Source organism: Nuphar pumila, chromosome 4 (genome assembly GCF_984573655.1).
Source record: "Nuphar pumila chromosome 4, dmNupPumi1.hap1.1, whole genome shotgun sequence".
Classification (NCBI taxonomy): domain Eukaryota; kingdom Viridiplantae; phylum Streptophyta; class Magnoliopsida; order Nymphaeales; family Nymphaeaceae; genus Nuphar; species Nuphar pumila.
The window spans coordinates 1,761,967-1,780,448 of NC_143252.1; the positions used below are offsets into that span (position 1 = coordinate 1,761,967).

The following is an 18,482-nucleotide window of genomic DNA, read 5'->3' on the forward strand; positions in this document are numbered from 1 at the left end:
CATGGTGTTGGAAAAACCCAAAACTAAACCATATCCAATTGTGTTATTGAGAGAGAGATAATGGCAGAAGTCCATGCTGTATATGCATGAGAGGAGAGTTGGATATGTACAATATGTATATGGTAGAAATTAGTATTCGTTCCTTATCCACTGTTTGTCCTATTGGATCCAAACATGGTTCCAACAACATGAACATCCCTTGCCATTTCCTCTTTTCCCATCTACGAAAAAGATTATTATAAAAGCCTACCACTTATCTTTTTCCGTTCATAGTACAGGGTCCGGTATTATGTTGCCAAGTTTTAGCCTAGATCATGGTTTCCAATACTCTTTGATTTTAGACCCAAGGGGTTTGGCGTAGTGGGATGGGCCTAGACCGTTTGACGGCAGTCTAGGTTCAAATCTCACTGGTGTTACCCGCCTGCGTAAGACTAAGCTCGGCGACTCCTTGAGGTTGAGGAGTAGTGCTAGGAGTTTTACGCCAACATGGACAGCAGGCTGAGCCAGCACGGCTAGGTCTTTGCTCGTTGGGCGGTTTGTCCGAGTAAAAAAAATACTCTTTAATTTTAGATCCGTCTTGGACCCTGAAAAGATCCGGACCCAATACAGCAAAATCATTATTAAAAATTTGAAGGGGGCTTATTGACAAAAGGAGTTGGTCAAGGGGTTGCCATAAAATTTTGATTCATTTATCATCATTCTTCTTCTTCTTTTTTGTCCTCTCTTTTCCTGATCGATTACGAGATCTTATAGAAAGAGAAGAGGAAGAGAAGGGGAAGACTATGGTGGTAGGTGCGTAGCTTTCAGACGCGGAGGATGAGGAATAACAAGGATGAAGAGAAGAAGGAGAGCTCTCTCAATTTAGACTGGAGGTTCAATCAGACTCTAAGAAATGTGCAAGGGTAACAACCCCCCAATTCCTCTACTCAGATTTGCCCATTTGGATCCCTTCCGTTTCCATGAAGAAAACGCATTGATTATTGCGAATTCTTTGATGGGCCGTGCTTTAGTTTAGTTAAAAATTATGTTTTGAAACCCATTTTGGGAAGTGGAGGATTTTCACTGATTTCGCCGGATTTCAACCTATTTGTCTTTTTAACTCTCATGCCTGGGTTTGATCCGTTTCAATTTCATGAAGACAAGTACTTTTGGTGGATGGGTTATCCTTTGAAATAGTTACATTCCTTTTTCAAGGCATACCACATAGAGAAATGAAAGGCTTTCACCATCTTCCAATCTATTTGATCTGTTTCTACTGCATGTTTGTGGGTTGTTGTTAGTTTTCTAGACATCTGTTAATGTAGCTTTACTGTGATGGGTGGTTGATCTGTTTGGTACTCTTTCTTTTTTTCTTTTTTTTTTATCTGTTTCATTTGTTTGATTCAGAATTTGGGTTAGATTTGATTTCTGTAGTTTCGGTGGATGTGTAGACGAGTGTTTTTTTTCGTAATATGTTGGTTGTTCTCTGGGCGCATGTGGATTATTAATTGTTAAATGATTTAAAAATAAGCAGTGAAACATTGGGGATTCACTCCTATCGACGAATTTGGTACATGTTGCTTCTGATCTGTCTACTGACATCAGAAGGTATTTGGATGTGCCCACTGCCCACTTGTCTGGACAACTGGGATAAGTTGTATGTGGCATTTTGCTCCCCAACGCAATATCCTGGCTTGTTCCAGTCAAATGTTGATTTATTTCCCTCATAGCATTGCAAATTGACATGTGTGTCTGTCCAATTGTTAACTTCCATTGAGGCACAGCCATACATAACATAGAAATAACACTTGGAAAGGGTGGGCGGTTAGCTAGAGCAGCAGGTTCTGTAGCGAAACTGATTGGAAAAGAGGGTAAATTTCACTTTTATATTCCTATATGGTGAATGTTTCTGGTTATATAATTAAGATCATAATGGAGGTGCATAAACGTGTGTACTTCTTCTTAGCGATATTATCACCATGTCTTATGTGAATAACATAGCAACTAGTAATTTATTTTCATTGATAGAAACAGTTTGAGAGAGGTGATTGAGTCTAGGTTGAGGAAGGTTGTCATGATATCGGAGAATCAATTTGGTTTTATGCCTGGAAGATCAACTATGGAAGCTATATATCTTCTTAGACAACTTATTGAGAGAAATAGAGAGAGGAACAAAGATTTGCATATGGTTTTTATTCATTTGGAGAAGGCATACGATAGAGTACTTACGGACGTTCTCTGGTGGACAATGATGAAGAAAGGTGTTTCTCTCAAGTACATTAGTATAATTAAGGATATGTATGAAGGAGTAGTAACCAATGTCCGCACTTGTGGAGGGGTGACAACCAATTTTTCTATAACGGTTGGGTTACATCAAGGATCTGCTTTAAGCCCTTTCCTATTTGCTATAGTGATGGATGAGCTTACGAGATTAATTCAAGAAAATGTGCCGTAGTGTATGTTGTTTGCTGATGATATCGTTTTGATTGATGAGTCTAGAGCTGGGGTTAATGCTAAGTTAGAATTATGGAGACAGACATTGGAAGCAAGAGGTTTTAAGTTCAGTAAGAGTAAGATAGAATATATGGAATGTCGGTTTAGTAAGCAACGAAGTTGTGATGGGAGTGTAGTGAAGCTTAGTGAGCAAGAAATACCGGTGGATGATTGTTTCAAATATTTGGGATCTATCATTCAAAAGTGTAGAGAAATTGATGGAGATGTAAATCATAAGATAAAGGTTGGGTGGATGAAATGGAAAAGTGCAACTGGAGTGTTGTGCGATCGTAGAATGCCATTGCGGTTGAAGGGAAAGTTTTATAGGACAACTATTAGGCCCGCTTTACTATATGGTACAGAATGTTGGGCTGCCAAGAGACATCATATTCAAAAAAATGAGTGTAGCTGAGATGCGTATGCTTAGATGGATGTGTGGAAATACAATAAAAGATAAGATTCAGAACGAGGAGATACGTAAGAAGGTAGGCGTTGCACCCATTGAAAGTAAGATGAGAGAGAATCGTTTACGGTGGTTTGGACATATTCGGCGAAGGCCTAATGATGCTCCAGTTAGAAGGATGGAGAAATGGGAAAATATATTAGTTAAAAGAGGTCGGGGTAGGCCTAGGAAGACTTGGATGGAGATGATAGGAAAGGATATGAATGCTTTTAACCTCGCCGAGGACATGGCATTGGATAAAAATGATTGGAGGAGAAGGATTCATGTGGAAGACCCAGAATGATTTTCTTTGTTGGTTCATATCGCCGACCCCAATTGTTTTGAGATGAAGGCGTAGTTTTTGTTGTTGTATAGAAACAGTTTGGGAGGTTATCGCTTTCTGGTCTTATTCTTGTGGCTTTCCAATTTGTAAATCCAAATGAATGCCATTAGCCCCTCCCAATTGAGATTATATTATAACAGTTGAGAAAAACAGGTACATGTGGGAAGAGTTTTATTTGAAATTTGTCTAGGTAATATTGTTGTACGTAGGTATCAATTCTTCATCACTTTATTGTACGAAGGCCAATGGAAGTGGTATCAATCTTCTAAAGATCATTCAATGTTGTTTTTGGAAAATAATTCTTAGAATTCTTACAAAATTGGATAGGGCCTCTTTGCCACAAAAGTAAATATTATACTTTTCACTAGTTAGGTAGGAGAAAGAGAAATTAATGTTAACATGGTAGCTTTAGGCATCCTAGTGCTATATTTGGTTGCAAAGGAATGAAAGAACATTTAGGGTGCATTTGGAAACTGTGGAAGTGATTCACTTTCAATTGAAAGTGGATGCTTCCCACTTCAGAACATTTTACATCAGAATGTGGTCTCTACTCTTCAAGTCAATGGAATTGATCCAATCAACACCAAATTAATGGAATTGGAATCACATCCCTCCATACGACGTCAATTGAAAATAGTTACCATTGGATATGTTCGTTTGATTTGGGTAACTAATCATTACCTATCTCCTTCCTTAATATGTCTTACTCCATGCTGTTGACTTATCACATGTCCTTCCTCCTTGTGCACCTTCTCTCCCATTCGAGTACACAACCAGATAATGTTTTTTCATTCTTTTCTTTTATGCTTTACTATGAACCTTTCATCTTTCTTTTGATTTTTGTTGAAAATATCTTCGATCCTGATTCCCAACTGTTCTTTTTTGTTTTATCCATTTTTTTGTTTAATATTTCTTATAGCGAATAAATGTATCAATGATGGCTTTTCTGTCTATTCATGTATTCTAAATGTTTAATGATGATGAAGTTACGCCAGAAGCTGAAATTGGAGTTTTAGGCCTTGCATGTTTTGTGTGTTTTTGAAGAATGTGGAAGATGTTAACTAGTCTTAGACCCTCTCTGAAAAAGTATGGTTCCAGATATAAAACAAGCATGATCATCTCATATGCAACATATTTTCACCTTTATTTTTAACCCACTAATTTTTAACATCCATTTAATAGATGTTCCACTTGTTAATAGAGGCAACAGTTATAAGACATCAGACAATGACCATACGAGCTACAAGAGCAAAAGTTTCCTCATAGTCAATACCATACTCTTGACTATATCATTTTGCAACCAATCGAACTTTATATCTCTCAAGAGATCCATCACTTTTAGTATTTACTTTAAAAACCCATCTACACCCTATTGTTTTCTTACCTTTAATAAGATTTTGAAACTCCCAAGTTTTGGCTTTTCTTAGAGTTTCAAGTTCATTATTCATTGCAGTAATCCATTCAGGGCACTTTCGTGCTTCTTCAAAGTTTCTAGGTTTTATATAAGAATGAATGACACTAAGACAGACTCTATATTTAGGTGAAAAAGAGTCATAGGAAATGAACCTAGAAGGAGCTTTTCTACTTCTTTCGGTTCTACGGGGGATCACTTCACTCTGAGGAGCTCCTGGACTAGCATTATCATATCTTTCAAGAGCACTTCTAAAGGTGTTTCAGTCTCTATGACTATAGGTGATAGGATCTCTAGGTAATCTTTCATCAATAGGTTGATGAGATGAAGAGAGCAAGGAAATTTTTTCCTCAGTTTCAACATCACTGAAGTCATTTTGATCTGACTCATCATCACTAGTATCAGCGTTTTTACTTAGTAGATCAAATAGAAAAGAATAATCTACATTCTCATCATGAGATTCACAATTTTCGAAGCCACTAAGATTTTCCAAAAAACTCACATTTCTGAAAACATACAGTTTATCACTTTTGACATCATAACAACGAAAACCCTTTTGGGTTTCAGAATAGCCAAGAAAAGCACAAGGAATGGCCTTTGGGGAAAGTTTGTCATTCTTATCAATAAGAACAAAACATTTACACCCAAAGACCCTTAACCTGCTATAATCAGGTTCCTTTTCGTATAATTTTTCAAAGGGGGAAATTTTGCTTAAATTTTTTTGATGGAAGTCTGTTTATGAGATAGACAGAGGTAAGGGCTGCCTCAGCCCAAAGATTCTTTGGAATGTTTTGTGAAATGAGCAAAGTCCTAGTTGTTTCAATGATATGCCTATGCTTTCGTTCGGTTAACCCATTTTGTTGAGGGGTTTTCAGACAAGATTTTTGGTGAAGAATAACAAAACTTTCAAGATAACTCTTGAATTCATTTGAGAGGTATTCTCCTCATGAGTTGGACCTAAGAATTTTTAGGCTTCCATTGAATTGATTCAAAATCATCATATAAAAATTTTCAAAAGTTGAAAAAACTTCATGTTTATGTTTAAGAAAATAAATCCAACAAAACCTAGTGTAGTCATCCACAAAAATCACATAGTATGAAAATCCTCCCTTAGATATCACAGGAGCCGGACCCCATACATCGGAATGGACAAGTTCAAAAGGTTTTGTCGTAAACATGGATCTTTGAGGAAAAAGCAACACTTCATTTTCCCAAGAATACATTCATTACATAAAAAATAACTTTTACAAAGATGTTTAATAAAAGGCAAATAGAAGATTTTAACAATATTGGGATGACCCAATCTCTTATGCCATACATGAATATCTTTGTTTTGAACAACATTACAAAATTGACTCTTGGGAACTTGAAGAAAATCAACGTAGTAGAGGTCTCCTCTCCTAGAGCCTTCCCCAATCAATCTCTCGGACTGACGATCCTGTATCCAACATTTAGTAGAAGAAAATTTTATATCGCAACCATGGTTTGAGAGTTGAGAGACAGAAAAAAGATTTAAATTTAGTTTTGGGATAAGACGAATTTTTGGAACAAAGAAATCTTGTTTTTCAAAATTGCCTATTCCTTTGATTTCAAGAGGTGTTCCATCCGCGGTTGAGACAAAGGATGGAAGAGAATTTTTAGAAAAGTTTGAAAGAGAACAAGTACTTGGGGTTATGTGAAAAGATGCCCCGGAATCTAAAAGCCAAGATGTCTTATCGGAGGGGGGAGGAAGATGACATAGCGGCTCCGAAAATGCCTCCCTTGAGAAAATGTTGTAATGCTTCTACGGTTTGTTGAAGAGAAAGAGACCCACTTGATGATGAAGGTCGTTCCTCCAATTGGGATGCCATAGCCGTTGCATTTAATTTCTTCCATTTAGGGCACATGGGTTTGATATGCCCTGGTTCTTTACAAAAATGGCAATTCAATTTGCTATAGTCTCTTTTGCCATACCGATCATTTCCTCCTTGACCTTGATTCTTGAAATGAGGAGGTCTATAGGTCTTCACATTATTCCCCGGTCTTGACACGACATTAACCACTTCACAATCTTCTTGAGTAGAAGAGGTAACAAGAATGCTAGGATTATTCTTGTTAATCCCCATACGGGTTTCTTCACCACTTAACTTAGTGATTACATCTTCAAGTGAGGGAGATATGAAGGTGAAGAGAAGAGAATACCGAATTTGTTCAAATTCGGGTCTAAGACCATTTAGAAATTTGAAGAACCGGTCTTCCTCAAGTTGTTTATGCCTTAATTCGATAGCTTCTCAACTCCATTTTGGTTCAAGGATGGCAAGCTCGTCCCAAATAGAGGACAATTCAGCAAAGTACTCACGAATGATATCTCATTTTGTTGGAGGGTCAAAGCCCTCTTTTGGAGATAGTACTTGTGAGATAAGTCTCTTGAAGTATACATTTTCTCAAGATACAACCAAGCTTCGGAAGCTTTTTTGAACTTGATGATATTGGCGTTTATCTTGGTCTCAACGGATGAAAAAATCCAAGATAAGATCTTGAAGTTCTTCATTTCCCATTCATCATGCTTTTTAGAATATTCTTCAAGAGCCCTTTGTCTTTCTTCCCCTTCAAGGATCTTAATATCCCCTTTTTCAATGATGGTGATTTTGGGTTCCGGTTCCGGTATTGAGCCATGAACGTAACCCCAAAGCCCCTTTCCTATAATATGAGCTTCCATATTACCGGCCTAAACATGATAGTTTGGGCCATTAAGTTTAAACCCAAGAGAGAAGTGGGAGTCTTTTTTGCCCATTAGAGAGGAAAGAAGACAAGAAATAATACGTACCTCAAATATTTTTCACGTCTTTCTTGATAGAAGAGACTTCTAAAATATTGCCCGAAGAAGGTGATCCACTTCAAACTTTGAAAATTTAAATGCACGATTTTCAAGGCACTCAAACGGAGGAGACTCGCAATTCTTCTTCTTCAACGAGACTCTGATACCATGTGAAAGTATCTTTAAGAAGATACTACAACCAATAAAACAATATTCTTGAACATAAATACGTGCACATACGCACAACAAGAACACTTGAAACACTTGTGCACAAAAAGCACAAAACATGAACTCACAAATGTGCAAATGCATTCATAAGATTCATAAACAACAAAAGGCTGGGCAATAGTCCCAAAACCCATGAGAGAATATAAGAAATAGTGCCCATATTTATAGGGCATTGGGAGGCCTTGGAAGGGGCTCCACATAGTCGTTGGAGCCCCTCCAACGGTCACAAATGTGACCGTTGGAGGGGTCCAATGACTAGTGGGTTGGGCGCCTCCCAAGGCAAGTACACAACACTTTATTAAAAGAAAAAAGAAATTAAGAAAAAGGAAAATAAAAATACAAACATATTCACGAAAAAGAATATGTGTAAAATGTCTAAACTACCCCTAAGACTAAAGATAGGAATATATATATTTTATATATATATAATAGGTAGATACATATACATATGTATAATATATGTATATGTATTACCTTATATATATAAAATATATATACTAAATTACAAATTGGATTTACATAATTTAACAAGATCTTGGTGGTTTAGTTGCTGTAATGTCTGTAGTTACTGTTATCATTTTAACTTGACCATGACCCCATGTTGGTGGGCATTTTTTATGGCTTATTCTAATAAATTTTCATTTTACATGTCTTTAGAAAATTATGTGCATTCTGTTACTTCTGTACATGCTGCTGAATCCTGATTTTGTAATAATATGGTTTCCTACATGCACTGTTGGTTTTGCTTGTATCTTGTTTTTTAAGGAGAAGTGGTGGTAATTCTTCATCATTACCTTAACCACTCTTCCCTGCTCACGTTAGAAATTGTTTTTTGCTTTGTGCGCTCACATGCATGCCTCTACATATATCTGTGTGTTTGTTACTTACCTTTACTGGCAAATTTTAACTGCTTGCATGTGCCATGTATGGTCCTTCTCTTATCTTGCAAAATTTAATGTTACATAAAGCCCATGAGAGGGTTGATGTCCATTCAATTGGTTAATATTGCCACGACAGCTACCGTGCAGCTGTATTATATTGGATGTAATTTGCTTCTCATTTCTTTCGCTAAGGAAAAGTTCTTTCTTGCTAGGCAGTTACTTGTAGGCTATGTCACAGGGATTCGGCTAGCAGGGTGCCGCACCCGCGTCGACGCGACTCGACGCGGGTGCGGTCAACCCGATCCTGGGTGCGTTGACTGCACCCAGGATCATTTAGGTCCATTTTTTTTTGGATTTTTTTTTAAAATTTGCCCTATGAAATGGGCTGCGGAATTAAAAAAAAAATCTGCTTGTTTTATAAAGGGGCACTTTTAAAACCATCTAAAATTGAAGAGCCTTTTCAATCCAGATCCTTCTTTTTCGTAAAGGATTTTCTCTCTCCATAATAAATGATAATGATGGTGGTAGCCTCCTGACGAGATGGGTGCTCTAGCTGTAGCCTTGTGTAGACCTCTCTTTTCTACATGTCCAATCCAATAAATTTCTTTTAGCTGTCGTGCAACTGTATATAAAATGAAATTTGAAGAATCCTATGGCGTGGCAGTGGAGTTGTAGGCCTCATGAAGACTCTCTCTCCAACAAACCACATCAAACCTTGAGCTTATATTTTTTTTCGTGAAGACCAGGGAGTTTCAGACATGATTGAATCATGACAGTCAGCAGAACGCAGCAGGCTGGGTCGATCGGATTGCCAATCCTTTCGTTTCATCAATTTTGTCCCGTTGCCTCAAAGTACACAACAAGCAGAACGTGGGTAACGAGTCTTCAAACAAACACACCAGCAAAAAAAATTGGACCCCCGACTTGCGTCGGGGGAACCCCCGGACCCCCTTATATATATTACATTTTTGCCCCTGCCGCACCCCCGCACCCGGGTTTTTTGGAAGTGCCGAATCCCCGCACCCGCACCCGCACCCATGTGACATAGCTTGTAGGCAGATTTGTGGAGTTCTGCTCACATCTTCTGTAGAATTCTTTTCTTCTATCTGTTTTTCTGACTGCATCCTTCTTCGACCTTAGATGGGGAGGGAAGTGAGCGTATGTGCATGCATCTGTGGTGAATACATATACAATTTTACTCCCTGTTCCATTTTAACATCTTTTAAGGTTGGTTCTTGATTGCATTTGGACTGTAAATGAAGATTATATTTGTTTTATCAGGTTACTCAAAGGTCGTAGCTTTCCTGGTAAAGTTCTACTAACTAGAAAGTCTGACCCTCAAAACCAATTCAGTCTCCCTGATCATGATATTGAGAGTTCTTCAGAGAATAATCTTGTACGCAGTGAAAGTGCTGATAATTTCTACGAGGTAATCTAGATGAGGAGTTCTTCAGGGAATGTTTCGCAGTTTGCTTATACTTTCCATGTAATGTAGCATATCAACATTTGCAACATGACATTTCTTTTCAGGAACTGCACTTATTTCTTGCACTAAAAGGGTATTTCATTTCCACAGGGAGAAATTGAGAGCACGGGAAGCATTGCAAGCTCTGCAATCCCTCAGAAGTCAAAAGCATCAATTGTACGCAGTGACAGTAAATTTTGTGAGGCCCAAAGCTCTCCGTCCGGGACAAGAGCTACTGATTCAGCAAGAATTGCCAAGTTTACAAAAGAATTGTCTGGTCCTACTGTTATATTAGGTAATCATTCCAGTTCATGGTACATTCTGACTAGAACTTGAAGTCACTTATCCTCTTTAAATATGAAGTTTACTTACTTTTGCAACATGTCAAGTTTGCATCATTTTGTTTGTTCCATTTTTCTTTTGTGTAAAGCAGGAAAGAAGAAAATGTTTGCTGAATTATGTTGCATAATTTCTCAAATTTGCAACTCTTGTTGCCTGTAATACAATTTTTTTGGCTATGAGCTTCTGTTTTGGTGTTTATTCTTCAGAAATCATTCAACATGCTCAGACAATATTGACTTGCAGATTGATTTAAAATGGAGAAAGATATTGGTGTATGGTAATCATGACATACAGTTGTTATGAAAGTAAAATCATATAACCTAATTTCATCAATTGTTGTAGCCCTTATAGATTCTTCCCACTCATAATGGAGGAATATCCTTTGTTTGGTTATCATGCTGATTCATGAAAGATTGTGGCTATTTTAGGATGAAATTCCCAAACTTTTATATTAGCACCAGGGTTCTGTGCCCATCTATTTCTTTTGCCCAATTCAGATGCAGCTGAAGGATTTTCGTGTATGTTGAGCAATAAAGGAGAATGTGACAAGAAGGAGAGGATTCTATTTGCTGCCAAGAAGAGACCCTAAAACTGAGTCCTCTTGGTGTCCCCATATGTTTTATATATTTAACTGGCTGAATATGCTGTATTAGAGAAATACCCCTTAGGTAGGACTCTAGTACATTTGACATCATGATGGAATATTACATCAACATAATACGGATCCAATATTTTACAGAAACATATATTTGTTCCTGGAGTAATGCATAATGACCAAAATTCTCATACTGTATAAAATGCTGAAAATACCACTGGACATCTATTTGTCACAAGACTCACAACCGTGTTGGCCGCTTTGGAATTGAGTGCTAATGAATTATGGCTCCAATTCTTGATCTTCGATATTCTCACGTGTGGAATACTTTTCAATCTCAATATGTTTTGCCTTATCGTGTCAAGGGATTTAGAGATATAGATATTATACTTTGATTATCACAATATGGCTCCTTATTCAAGTAATCTCTATAGTCACAGAAGTCATGATCGGCAACTTAGTTCCCTTGCTAGATCTTTCTACAGTGCTTTTCTTGCTAATCCAAGACACCAAGTGTGAGCCTAATAACATGTAGTAGCTGGATATGGAATGCCTGTTCTTGGAATCTCCTGCCCACTTGTCATCAAAATATGCTACTATTGTCATGTATAGGTTGGATGTACACAGTTGCATTCTTCCATAAATAAGGCCCTCTATAGATGTCGCTTATTATATAGTTTCTTAACAGCCTCGAAATGAGAAGTTCTAGGATTGATCGACTGCATACATTATTACATTATGTTAGAGCGAGTAAAAGTTAAATACTACCAGGCCCCCACCATACTTCTGTACTCTAGCATAAGCAGTACTTCTCCTTCATCATCCCTCAAGCAAGTATTCAATGCCATAGGAGTTGTCATATGTTTGCAGTCAATCATACCCATATATTTTAGCAAGTCAAGAGCATAATTATGTTGCGTGAATGAATCGATCATCTCTCTTTTCAATCTCAGTCCCAAGGAAATAGTGCAATGGTCTCAACACCATCTAAAATTTGTCATGTAGCAGCCTTTTGACATGTGAAATATGTGCCTCATTATTCAAAGTTATTGCTATATCATCCACTATTTTTTTCTGTTTTTGTAAAACTATATTGGCTCTCCTTTATGTATATATGGGGGTGCTTCCCCTTAGATGGGTATTGCTTTCTCAAGCACCCAATCTCTCAATAATATTCATTATTTTTACTTGTGATTCAAGCCCATAAGTGACTTATGTGTATGAGTTTTGTATTGACCCATAAGTGGTCATTGTGTTCTTGTAAGCCCATAAGAGACATCTATTTGTATTTTTTGCTCTTTCATGACAGTTTTGAGGGTTAGTGGCCAAACAGATTTTAGTTAGGAAGAAAATGAGAGATTTGAGGTAAATCACACCTCTAGGGCTCAGATCTATCAAAACCCCCAATTTTGAGGTGGATTTGATATAAAAAATCAATGGATTTTCTTGTAAATGAGGTTTGGGAAGAGGGAATACGAAAAAATGGGGTCAGAATGACCTTTAGAGGCTAAAAAGGCCCCTATAAGTGGCCAATTGCTCTTTTTTGGCACCGAAAATCTAAAAAAAAGTTGGCTTGTTCAACACGGGGTGTATCATACCATGCAATACGCTACACCCCTGTATCATATGATACAGTCCGATACAAACCGATAATCGTAAATTTTTCAACACGGACAATGTTGTATGATATAACATATCATATTACACGATACAATATGGTACTAATAACACTGACACTTATACTTTTCTATAAAACCCATATATATATGCATGTATAGTCGTGCCCCCATACTCATAAATCTAGAAATTCCTGTGTCATACCCTTACATACCCATACCTGGATAAAGGAGGGTTGGCATCAGTGGCAAACGGCCGTGAAACTTTAGCCACATCCTATGAAAATGAGTCCTAAGATGACGCTAAATACCCATACCTGAACTCGTACCTATCTGACAGAGTTTATAACATATATTACATATCTAGGAAACTTTTACTAAGCCTAACAGCATAACACAACTGTTATATGATATTTTGAACAACTGAAAAAAAGTCCTAAAGGTGGAAAGAGTTTTATAGATCCATACTTGCGATGATATGATGTCCAATGCCAAAAGTAAAAAATCCATTCATCTAAATGGCAAGCTTATGGAGCAATTATGAAACATATCTATTATTTTGGAAGTTACAAAAAATAATCTAACATTCAAATAGTATCTTATATCACTATCACTTTATAAAAACTATAATCAGATTTTTCAAGTGCTTATTACTTGAGAAAATATAAATTGCATAGTGCATAGTCATAATCCAAAATGCGGAAAGAACCCACCCAAAGTAGGTCAACCATTAGGGTTGGTAAATGAACTAAGCAGCTCGTGACTTGACTCTGTTTGGCTCATCACAAATTCATTCGTGATCGGTTCATATAGCTAGTGACTGGAGCTACCAACCAGCAGCTCCTTTGGCATAAATGAGCATGGTGTTTGGCTCGGGTATATATATATATATAGGGAAGTGTTACAATGCACAACCATTTGTGCATTTTAATAACCTGCAGTCTTCCTATCTCTACATTCCTAGACAATCTCAGACTAAGGTATTTGATTTGGGTTTTAGGGTTTTGCTGAACATTTTGTATAGATTATTTTTGTTAAAATCTATGTATGTGCATATATATATACATGTCTTGTCTAGATTACCCAATAGGAGTATTTTTGTCTTTTCACATAGTTGTTTCTAGAAACAACTATTTTACTAGGTTAGATCTTTTTTGTTTTAATGAAATGTAACTTTTTGTTTTTTTTATTTTATTTTTTCTTTTTGAATTACATTGGGGGTCCCACCATAGAGTCGTTGGGACTACCGATGGTCATAAATATGACCGTTGGCTCCCAACGACTATATGGGAGCCCTCAATGGTCTCTTACTCATATTTTGTGTATACATAGGTACCTCTCTCCTTGCATTTCTCAAGCTTCTCAAGCTCTCTTCAATAAAGATTTCTATTTTTTACTTGTTTGTGTTGCCTTTTTAGGCTTTTGTAATGTTTCATCGTGGACTTATTATTTGTATTCTCCTTGTGCCATCGTACATGTCTATTATTGGACTTGGTTAATTCTTTTGCATGCTTGGGTTATATTTCCGCATACTTCATTACATGGTATCGAGGCTAAGGTTGTGCTCTTGATTTTGTTAAAGCTATCTATTGATAGTTTGTGATTCGGGAATCTCTTCCATACTTGTTTGCTCATCCTCTCTCTAAGTCACTATGGAGAATGAGCATAAGATTGATCTTTCCTTTAAGTTAAATGGCACAAACTATATGATGTGGGCATCCGCTGTGGAGAACAACCTCAAGGGCAATAAGCTATGGGGATATGTGATGGGCTCCATTCCGAAACTACAACTCAAATTTACCAAAATAGAAGGAGGACAAGAAAAAGGCTCTAGAGGAAAATGCTCGCACCAAAGCCATTGAAGATCACCAATCCAAGATAGAGGATTGAGAAAGTAAACATGCAAAAATCCTTGCATGGTTTATGAACAACGTGGAGCTTAAGATATGTGCCAATATAGCCAAATTCCGCAAAGCAAACACGACATGGTTTTTTATGAAAGGTATTTATACTCAAAAAGACCTTGCGAGACAATTTTTTCTTCAAGAAAAAATTTATACCATTAAGCAAGGGAACATGAGTGTCTGTGATTATTTTAGAACCCTTAGTCCCTTGTGAGATGAATTTTCTCTTCTTTAGCCCAAATAGGTTGCTAGTGAAGATGTTGAACTTAGAAGAAAGCAAATAGAAAAACAACACTTTTTCTAATTTTTACACGAGCTTAGGCCCAAATATGAACAAGTTAGATCTTCCCTCCTTAATAGATCTAAGCCTCTTCCCTTAGAGGATGCCGTTGTCGAAATATGCCAAGAGGAAACTCGTCTTGGCATTGGTAAATGGAGAAGATGAAGTATTAGCCGTGTCCAAGCCCGACAATCATGTTAAAACTTATAAACCTTCACACTTTGGGAGGCAAAATGTCTATAATGGAGTCTATAAGAAAGCCATTTGCCATCATTACCATGATCCGGGACACATAAGGCCTAATTGTCCCAAATTATACGAAACCCCAAAGAACAAAGTTGCTTTCCTCGAATAAACTACACCAAAGAAGGAAAAACCAACAAAAGGAATGATTCTTTTTCACTAGCTTAATTATCGGAGGCACTTTAAATTCTACTCAAATCTCCATCCATATCGGGTGTTGCCATTCCCTCTTCTTCACCTCCAGGTATGTCTTTTTGGATCCTTGATTCGGCGGTTTCTTTTCATATGACACCTCTTGAGAGTGGTTTATCTGAATTATGCACTGATTTAAAAACCTTTTATATTTCAACTGCCGATGGAACATCTTTACAAATTGAAAGTGTTGGAACTTTAAATTCTTTTAAAAACTTTTTGTGCCAAATGTTAGAGTTCCACAACTAAATTTAAATCTTCTTTCCGTTTCTCAAATTTTCGATCATGGATGTAGAATCTCCTCATCTAAGGGTTGCTCCGTTCAGGATCTCCAGTCCGGAAAGCTGATTGGGCAAGGCCATAGGAAGAGAGATCTCTTATACATGAACTATTTAAATCTTCCTACCAACTCTTTTTTTAATTATGTCCAAAATAAAAATATTGAAACTTGGCATAAAAGACTTGATAATCCAAGTCTCTTTAAGATGTATTTTTTTTCCTTTGGAAACAAATTTTGTAATGAGAAAAAATTTGCTTGTAAGGATTGTATCTTTGGAAAAATGAAATCCACTCCCTTTCTAAATAGAACTTTCATTTTTAAGAGACCTTTTGAATTAGTGCATTTAGATGTTTGAGACCTTTTCTTGTCATATTAAAAGGAGGATACTCATATTATGTGACGTTTATTGATGATTTCACTATATATGTATGGATATGCTTTCTTAATTTCAAATCCGATGTTTTCTCATTCTTTAAAAAATTTCATATGATTGTCAAAAATCAATTTTCAAGCAATATATCTATCCTTAGATCTGATTCGGGTGGTGAATATTTATCAATTGAGTTTCAAAATTATTTAGAAACAATGGAATTCGTCATAAAAAATCATGTGGTAGAACTCCCCAACAAAATAGATTAGCCGAAAGGAAACATAGACACATCTTGGAATCCACTAGGACACTACTTATTTCTAAAGACATTCCAAAAAGCTTTTGGGCCGCGACCTCTATAACATCAACCTATTTAATAAATAGAATGATCTCATCATCCTTACAAAACATATCCCTCTATGAAAAGTTATTTGAAAGAACACCCGGCTTCAATAGATTAAGAGTCTTTGGTTGGAATTACTTTGTGTTTTTTCATAAAAGAGATAAATTGTCTCCAAAAGCTATGAATGTGTATGCTTAGGTTATAGAGAAAACCAAAAAGGATATAGATGTTTTGATTCCCAAAACAACAAACTATATGTTTCTAAGGATGCAATCTTTTTAGAAAATGAAAATGGCTTTGAGAAGACAAAAGACAACAATGAAGTTAAATATACTTTTTTATTTGATCTTTTACCACAAGAAGAGTTAAACTCTTGTGATAATTCCTTAAATGACGGAGGGGATAATCCTCTAAATGTCAATGAAAATATGGAAGAAGAAATATATATAATTGATGATATTGTAGATAGACCTATGCAAACTTATACCCGACATAATCAAAGAAATCTTTTAAATGCTGTAGAAAAATATTCCCAAAATTCAAACTTAGAGGAAACCTCTCTTAGGAGATCCAATCGTATTTCCAATCCACCAAATAGATTTGTATCCTATGACACATTAACACCAAAATATAGGTCATGTGCATTATATTCATTTCATGAACCATCTCATTATAATGAAGCAAAAAATCTCCTACAATGGGTTGAAGCTATGAATTTAGAACCTAGTGCTCTTGAAAAAGCTAAAACTTGGGAGATAACTTCATTACCCATAGGAAATAAATCTATAGGATGTAGATGGGTTTTCAAAGTTAAAATCAAGAGTGATGGGTTTTTAGATACAAAGCTAGACTAGTGGCTAAGGGATATTCTCAAGAGTATGGTATTGATTACGAAGAAACATTTGCCTCGATTGCTAGGATGACTAGTGTTAGGACCCTTATAGTCGTTGCATCTATTAAACAATGACCCATTTATCAACTACATGTGAAAAATGCCTTTTTAAATAGTGAATCAAGTGAAGAAGCTTACATGGATCCTCCGTCGGGGGTTTGCATTGGGAAAGAAAAAATTTTTAAACCAAAAAAAGCCTAATGTGGTCTAAAACAAGCTCCAAAAGCTTGACATGATAAATTTAGTAATGTGATGACTCATCCAGGTTTTCATTCTTGTTATACTGACACTGCTCTTTTTTGTGAAAAGTATAGGTTCTATGGTTGTTATTCTTCTACTTTATGTAGATGATATGATTATCACTGAAAGTGATAAACAAGGAATCAATGACATTAAGAATGTTTTAAAAGATTCTTCTTAGGTATTGAAGTTGCGTACTCTCCTAGAGGGTACATTCTTTCTCAAATGAAACTTGCTGCTCACATTTGTACTAAGTCTGGTATTTCAGATGATAAGAAGATAGAAACTCCTGAAGTCATTAATGCCAAATTGAGGTTGGAAGATGGGACTGTACTTAAAGATCCTACCCCTCTGCGCCTCAAGGCGCCAACCTGAGGTGTGGAGCAAAAAAAATATAATCAGTTTTCAAGTTATTTAAGATTTTCTATTGCTTATTGGTTGTTGCTTTATAGGATATTATATATTTTAATTATATAATTAGTTTTCCAGCTATGTAATCAGTTTTTTAGTTACTTTTATATGTTAATCTTATATTTTTTAGTACTGATTTGAGATTTTCTATTTCTTATTAGTTGTTCATCAATAAAACATTTCTTTATTTATTTGTATTTTTGGATATTTTTTTAAAGTTTTCAATTTGTTTTAAGGCTTACGCTTTACGCCTTGCCTCAGTTTTTGATGGAGCGCCTCGCTACACCTCAGTGCTTTTCACAACACTTCCACCAATTTGTTGGATCACTCATATACTTATCCATCACTCGACCAGACATAGCTCACGCAGTTCATTCAGTCAGTCAGTTTCAACATGCTTCTACCACTGTGCACATGAGTGTTGTCTTAAGAATTATTAGATATATCAAGAATACTATAACTAAAGGGTTTTTTCTTTCCTCATCTTCTTCTTTTGATTTATATGCCTATATTGATGCTAATTGGGATAGAAATCCCAATGATAGAGTCTCAACTACAGGTTTCTGTGTGTTTTTAGGTGACTATGATTTCATGGAGATGCAAGAAGCAACACAAAGTATCTCTATCCTCAACTGAAGCCGAATATCATGCATTAGGCGTTACGACCATGGAGCTTGTGTGGCTTCGAAGTCTTCTCAATGATATGGGCATAGTCATCTCTACACTTTCGAAGAT

The 18,482-nt window shown here is 36.4% G+C and overlaps 1 protein-coding gene across 1 annotated transcript in view; it reads left to right on the plus strand.

Annotated features, from left to right (window-relative positions):
• Positions 1-651: 651 nt before the first annotated feature.
• LOC149839027 (Ypt/Rab-GAP domain of gyp1p superfamily protein) overlaps positions 652-18,482 on the plus strand; it is a 54,129-nt gene continuing 36,298 nt past the window's right edge. The window contains exons 1-3 of the mRNA XM_090002234.1: positions 652-902; positions 9,856-10,003; positions 10,151-10,334. Of these exons, the coding sequence (XP_089858360.1) occupies positions 817-902; positions 9,856-10,003; positions 10,151-10,334 (418 nt within the window). The 5' untranslated portion in view covers positions 652-816. The remainder of the gene's footprint in view (positions 903-9,855; positions 10,004-10,150; positions 10,335-18,482) is intronic.